At 42.1% G+C, this 6085-nt stretch overlaps 1 protein-coding gene across 3 annotated transcripts in view; it reads left to right on the top strand.

Annotated features, from left to right (window-relative positions):
• The window catches only part of EGFLAM (EGF like, fibronectin type III and laminin G domains), a 76588-nt gene extending 70708 nt beyond the window's left edge, over positions 1 to 5880 (top strand). For all 3 annotated transcript variants that reach the window (XM_042875390.1, XM_042875391.1, XM_042875389.1), the window contains 4 exons: positions 573 to 716; positions 3202 to 3285; positions 4307 to 4410; positions 4812 to 5880. In XM_042875390.1, the coding sequence (XP_042731324.1) occupies positions 573 to 716; positions 3202 to 3285; positions 4307 to 4410; positions 4812 to 4966 (487 nt within the window). In that variant the 3' untranslated portion in view covers positions 4967 to 5880. The remainder of the gene's footprint in view (positions 1 to 572; positions 717 to 3201; positions 3286 to 4306; positions 4411 to 4811) is intronic.
• The last annotated feature ends 205 nt before the right edge of the window (positions 5881 to 6085 follow it).

Here is a 6085-nt window from a genome sequence, read left to right as displayed (position 1 = left end):
TCCTTTTCCTTTTCCTTTTCCTTTTCCTTTTCCTTTTCCTTTTCCTTTTCCTTTTCCTTTTCCTTTTCCTTTTCCTTTTCCTTTTCCTTTTCCTTTTCCTTTTCCTTTTTTTTTTCCTGCTCTCTACCCTATAAAGATGCTCAGTCTGCAAAATTTATTTCAGCAAATACTTGCCTGTATTTCAGCCATTGGCTGGGGGGAGGCTTCCCAAATATTCTCACTTGCAGCTCAGTACCTCTCACCCACCAGTTCGCTAAACTTATTAGACCTTCTCAAAGTCTGCTTGTTAGAGTGCAGCTCACATGATGTGGGGACAGAAAGTATTTTCTCTTCTTTGTGTAGTATAAATTAGTGTTTGGGATTCTGGAGAACCAAGCTCAATTCCTTCACCCCAAAATGTTGGAAACAGGCCTGTGAACCACAGTGTCTCATAAATCACTACATGGGCAAGTTACTAAACAGAAATGAGCAAGATCAGTGAAGAAGGAATACTGTATTGTCTTTTAGGTCTGTTTGAAAGAGGACTGTACTATTCAGTGTTTACTATTATTTTCTTATTTTACATTAAACAGGGTATCAGGATCAAGAACAAATGTTTTCATGAGGTTTAAAACCACCATGAAGGAAGGTCTTTTGATGTGGAGAGGAGACAGTCCTATGCGACCTAATAGTGATTTCGTTTCTCTTGGCCTTCAAGAAGGAGCATTAATATTCAGGTAAACTACCACTTCCTTGTTTTTTTTGGCAGACAATGCACTTCACGCTCAAAGGAATCTCCACTGCATATCCAGCGCACTTGTCCTTTGGTACATTGTGGGACAATTCAGATTTCAAGGTTTGTTCAAAGATAGTCCAGTTCTTGTCTAGGCCAGCTTCACAGCAGTCATTCTTCCTCTCTTCCTACCCATTCTTAGAGCATCATCTTTTAAGTATTGAAAGTTATCCTGTGGTGGTAAAAGTAATGTAACTCCCCCCCCATGTCTATTGAAGTATTTGCTATTTCAATTAAGTAGAAAGATGCAGGGCTTGCAAACAAAACAGGTCAAAGAAACAAACCCTTGCTAGTGCCTGTGCTTACAGTGGACTTAGTCTTCATCAGACTCTTTGTAACTGACACTACCGACAAAACCACTTGTTTAAGTATTGAGTAATATTATCATCAAAAAGCTGAAACCAGGGAGTACTGGGAATTGACTGAAGATGTCTGCTGGCTCTTCAGAATTACTTTCTCCCCCACAGACACTTAGGCAGACTCAGTGCAAGTTTGTGCGTGGCGCTTTTTGTGACTCCTGCTTTTGAAAGCTGCATCTTTCCACGTGAGCCACTTTAAGATTGTGTAAGACAAATACTGAAACAGAAAACTACAAATTTCATTGTTGTTATGGATTATTATGAATGACTGTTGATTAAATTACAAATATTTTGTTAACCATTTAACCTAATTTGGAACTACCTTTTACTTGACTTCTCTGATTGTTCTTCACAACCACAGATACACAAACACAGATGCGTATTTCTATTTAAATTAATTTATTTAAAGATATTATCTTGTGGTTTCCTGTGGTTAACCATTTAATAACTCTTAGCTACCTCACTGTTTAATAAATTAGGAATTGAATCTGCAGAAGTGGTGCATTTTATGTCTTTGGGAGAGCCTGTCTTTCCAAGATGCTGGTTAGTAAGTGGCCAATCTGTTATGCCTGTTTTCTCAACACAGCGTAAATAAACACAAAGGTTTTACACTGAAGCTATTGTTTTGTTTTGTTTTACTGAGACAACTGTACTTATACATTTAGGAAAGATTAAAATTAAGATCTCAGATTGAAATTCATGCAAACCATCACTGTATAATTAAAGTGAGCACTGGAGATGATGAGAGGACAAATGTATAAAAAATGTATCATCTTTCACAGCAAGTAAGCCTCATTCTACTCTTGAAAAGAGCAGCTCATGACAGATTAGGTCAGAAGAAAATCATAGGCTTCATTTGGTAAGAAAGCACAAAGTTAGATATCTGTGTTCTGGTTTGAAATTCAAATACTCTTTTTTTTTCCCCACCCAAAAGGGATGGGTTCCCTGTTCAGTGCTGTAAACTCTCTCTGTTCTTCTGTGTTTCAGTAGGTTATACCTCTGTTTCAGAGAATCTCTGTTCATCAGGGATATGAATCTCATTTTATAACTAAGAGTATAACACTGAGTTATAAAGCTGAGCTTAGCAACAGCTGTATCTTCCTGCAGCACTCCTCCTCTGTCTGCAGGATGAGAGGAGATACTTGCTTGAGACACACTCAAGTCTTTGTGAGTAGTCAAATTTAGGTTGACTGCTTTGCTGTAGGCAGTGCTTGGCATAATACTCTTTTCTCAAGTGCTTAACTCTGGCCTTGAACTTCGTTCCAGGATCAATCTTATCTGAATATTTAATGATGTTGGCTTTAGCCTCCAGAGTCAATACAGGCAGAAGGCCATTGATCAGCAGCTGGGGGTCAGACTATTCAGGCAGCAGAACACCCAGTAGCTCAGTGCTGCATCATCACCTCCGTTCATGAAAGTAGGCTTAGGTATTTGGAGCTCAGAAATTAAGATGCTTTAAGTGTAAATATGATGGCAATATCTGCTGAGTAATTTCACTAGCAGCAAATGCAAAGAAATACTCAGAGCTGCAAGTGAAGCAGAGAAGTTCATTAGCATCTCTACCTTTACATCAGTAGGCTTCACCTTTTCTAGCATGACAGGACTCAACCTTCCCTATAATTCAGATGATTTGTGAGCCTGCTGTAAGCTGCATGTTTTATTGTATGGTAATAGTTTATCAGCCATGTGTGCATCCTCCCGTTCATCTCTGCTCTTAGGCCAAAGTTCTGTAGATCACTGACCATTGCAGCCTCCTGGTGCTCAGAGGAGCTGCCATGCAGAAGCCCTCTCCTTGCCTCCTGGGCTGCTGGTGTTGGTATCCTCTCTCATCTGAGACAGGTTAGGAGCAAATTTTTTATATTATTCTATGATCTTGACTTTGCAAAAAAACTACATCAGTCCTGGCATTTGAAGGAAGCTACTGACACACTCCAAAATCTAAGGAAGGAGGCTCTGGTAGCTGAGCAGGCGCATGAGGCACAGAGCAAGGGTATTCTGTCATAATGACAGGAAGCCAGTCCTCGTGGAGGAAGCAGTAATGTTTTACATTTTGTTTTTTTTTCATTTCAGCTACAACTTAGGCAGTGGCGTTGCTTCCATAGTGGTGAACGGCTCCTTTGGCGATGGCCGATGGCACCGGGTCAAGGCTGTTAGGTGAGTGGCTGCGTGCTGCCACAGAGGCCCTGGGAGACTTCCTGCCATGGGGCTGCCATCTGGGTGTGAGCCACTGCACCCTGTGCTCTCTCAACACTTCTTAGCTAAGCTGTGAGCAGTTTGGCTGTAGCAGAAGGGCGTACGTGGAGATCTTTGTACAAGAGGCGGCAGTGCCAGCTCTGAGACCAGCACAGCCTCAGGCAGTCTGCTCCCCAGTGGTGACAGGCTCTCTCTTCAGCTCATGCCATATGGGTTTCTTGCATCTCTCTTTCATGTCTGCATTTTGAAATTCCCCAGTGAGCACTTTGTGGGCTGGCACAATGTCTGGAGCACGGACCATGTATGCCTACTTTTTCTATCTGAGGGAGGCGCAGACATCTCACAGTGTATATATAACTCGTATTTATAGCTCATTACCTCATGGGAAGCCATCAGGCCCAGCAGAAAAAGCACACATCTCTCGCCTCATGAGATGTCGGCTCCATGGAAGTCACAGAACGATGTTAGTATATTTTGTTACCAAAGTGAAGAGTAAGGCCTTCCAAGTGGCTCCTCTGTCGGTCAGGTTACTGACCGTCTGTAAGATGGAAGCAGCCTAAGAGCTCAAGCAAGAAAGAAGTCTTTTGAGTATGTAATGGGCCTTCCAAAAATATCTTGGATTATCATTTCCCCCTCTTCTTGTCTAAGCTTCTGCAGTTTAGTTTCATGTATCTGATTTTAAAATGCCTGTCAGCACATGCCCATTCTCCCCTCCTCCTGAGCTGTGCAATTAACTTCTCCAGTCTGTTTTTCCCCCAGAAATGTGTCCCCGTAATTGCATGTCCATGGAAAACATAATCCCAAAGGGTCAGGATCGATGCGGCCCAATGCTACCTGTGGGGCACCCAGAATCCACTCCCTTTTGGATGGATGTTGAGTCCAGAATTTGGGTTGTCCTGGCCTCCTGGATGGAGGAGATGCTGCTGCTCCCCCTGCTTGGATGTAAGCTGGATACATGAGAGCTGCTTGCTTTGCATTTCAGAGATGGGCAGTCTGGCAAGGTAACTGTGGACGATTATGGAGCCAGGACTGGTAAATCCCCTGGAAAAATGAGGCAGCTAAACATCAATGGAGATCTCTATGTAGGTGAGTGATCATCATTTGTGTTCAGCACATGGCTGTGTTTTTCTGCTTGTGAGGACAGCCGCAAGCCAATGCATCCTAGTCCCATTTTCCATAAGGTGAAGGCTCCATGCCTTGGCCTTTGGTCCTCCTCTGGCTTCTGGGGGAGGCCTCACCAGGGGATACTGCTGTAGGAGAGGGGATAAGCACCAAAGGTTACACTGCAGTACACCAGGAGATAATTAAGGGAAAAACACTGTGTGTTACTGGGAGCCTAGGCACCAAGCTTTCTCAGAGCTTACTAGTGCTACAATTTCTGCAATAATCAGAATCCTAGTTCACTCTCTTCTGTTTATCCCCTTTGACTGTCCAAAGCTAGTTCTAAAAACAGAATACATATATTAAAATTCACCTCTTTCCCACAGGAGGCATGAAGGAGATAGCCCTGCACACCAACAGGCAGTACCTGCGGGGGCTGGTGGGCTGCATCTCACACCTCACACTGTCAACTGACTATCATATCTCTCTGGTGGAGGATGCAGCCGATGGGAAGAACATCAACACCTGTGGGACTAAGTGACAAGAGAAGAGCCCGGGTGGTGAGGACCCGTCCTGTGCTTGTGTGTGCAGCTGAAAGCCATCTTGCTGCAGCCCTCCACAGCTGGACCACAGTTGCCATCCGGGAAGATGACAGAGCCAAAGGGGATACCCTAAAAAACATTTTCCCTCTCCTTTCCTCAGCAGACCAGACCAAACTGAGTATTTTGTATAGGAGCCATCCCTTTTCCCCCTGCGTGTCTAGTGAGTGCTAAAGATCGTGTGTTGGTGCAAACAGCAAAGAACTGTGTGATATTGTAAGTAGCTCAGTGGCTGTGTTGTGGTCCGTAGGTGTCTTTTTTATGTCAAAAAGAGCAGTCATTAAACACCTGCATTCATTCCATCTTGCAGTGGTACAACAACTATGTTGTGCAACAGAAACACAAGCAGAAATGTATCTATGCATTCAAATGTATGTCTCTGTATAAGTAGTTCTTATTGCTCTCTGATTTAGCTAAATTATGTTTCACCTGTGTAAATAATGCCTGCAGTGGTTGGTTAAAAATATTGTTGTTTGTTGAGGAGAAAGTTCTTAAAGTCTACTTTTTTTACTACAAGCAACAAAAATCAATGGACCGATTTTGTAGAAGTAATTTTATACTTTGATATTTTTTATAGCAGCAGCAGACCTGCTTATGTGGTATAACTTTTAACATTTAAGTGTACTATACATTTAGCTCTTTGCACACTTTCCAAAAAAACAGCAAAGTGACCTGTGGTTTCAGTTGGTTATACAGAAGGATCGATATTATAAAGTTTTTGTTGGGGATATTTGTGAACTATAATCAGCTTTAAATCTTTTTTTGTTCTGTTTTGTTTTGTAAATTTTGACAGCTTAAAATTGTACATTATGAGGTTTTTCTGCCTATCCAGATTAAAAGTTTAGGAGAAAAAAGATCAAACTCTTCCTGCTGTCGTGTTTTGAGGCACAATTTTTGATCCTAAAAAATGACAAAAAGGAATGTGCAAGAGACCTCAGTAGGTCACAATCCTCTTAAAATAAAATAATTTCTAGGCACTGGACCAACACTTGTGCAACCTTGATTGCCAAACTGTAATTTAAGAAGGCAAACTGAGTGCTGTCGAGACAGTAAGGAAACAT

Source organism: Lagopus leucura, unplaced genomic scaffold (assembly GCF_019238085.1).
Source record: "Lagopus leucura isolate 7727_CA_CO unplaced genomic scaffold, USGS_WTPT01 Super-Scaffold_100014, whole genome shotgun sequence".
NCBI classification, from domain to species: Eukaryota; Metazoa; Chordata; class Aves; order Galliformes; family Phasianidae; genus Lagopus; species Lagopus leucura.
The sequence above is the reverse complement of the archived record's forward strand: the minus strand, read 5'-3'. Positions and strand labels throughout refer to the sequence as shown.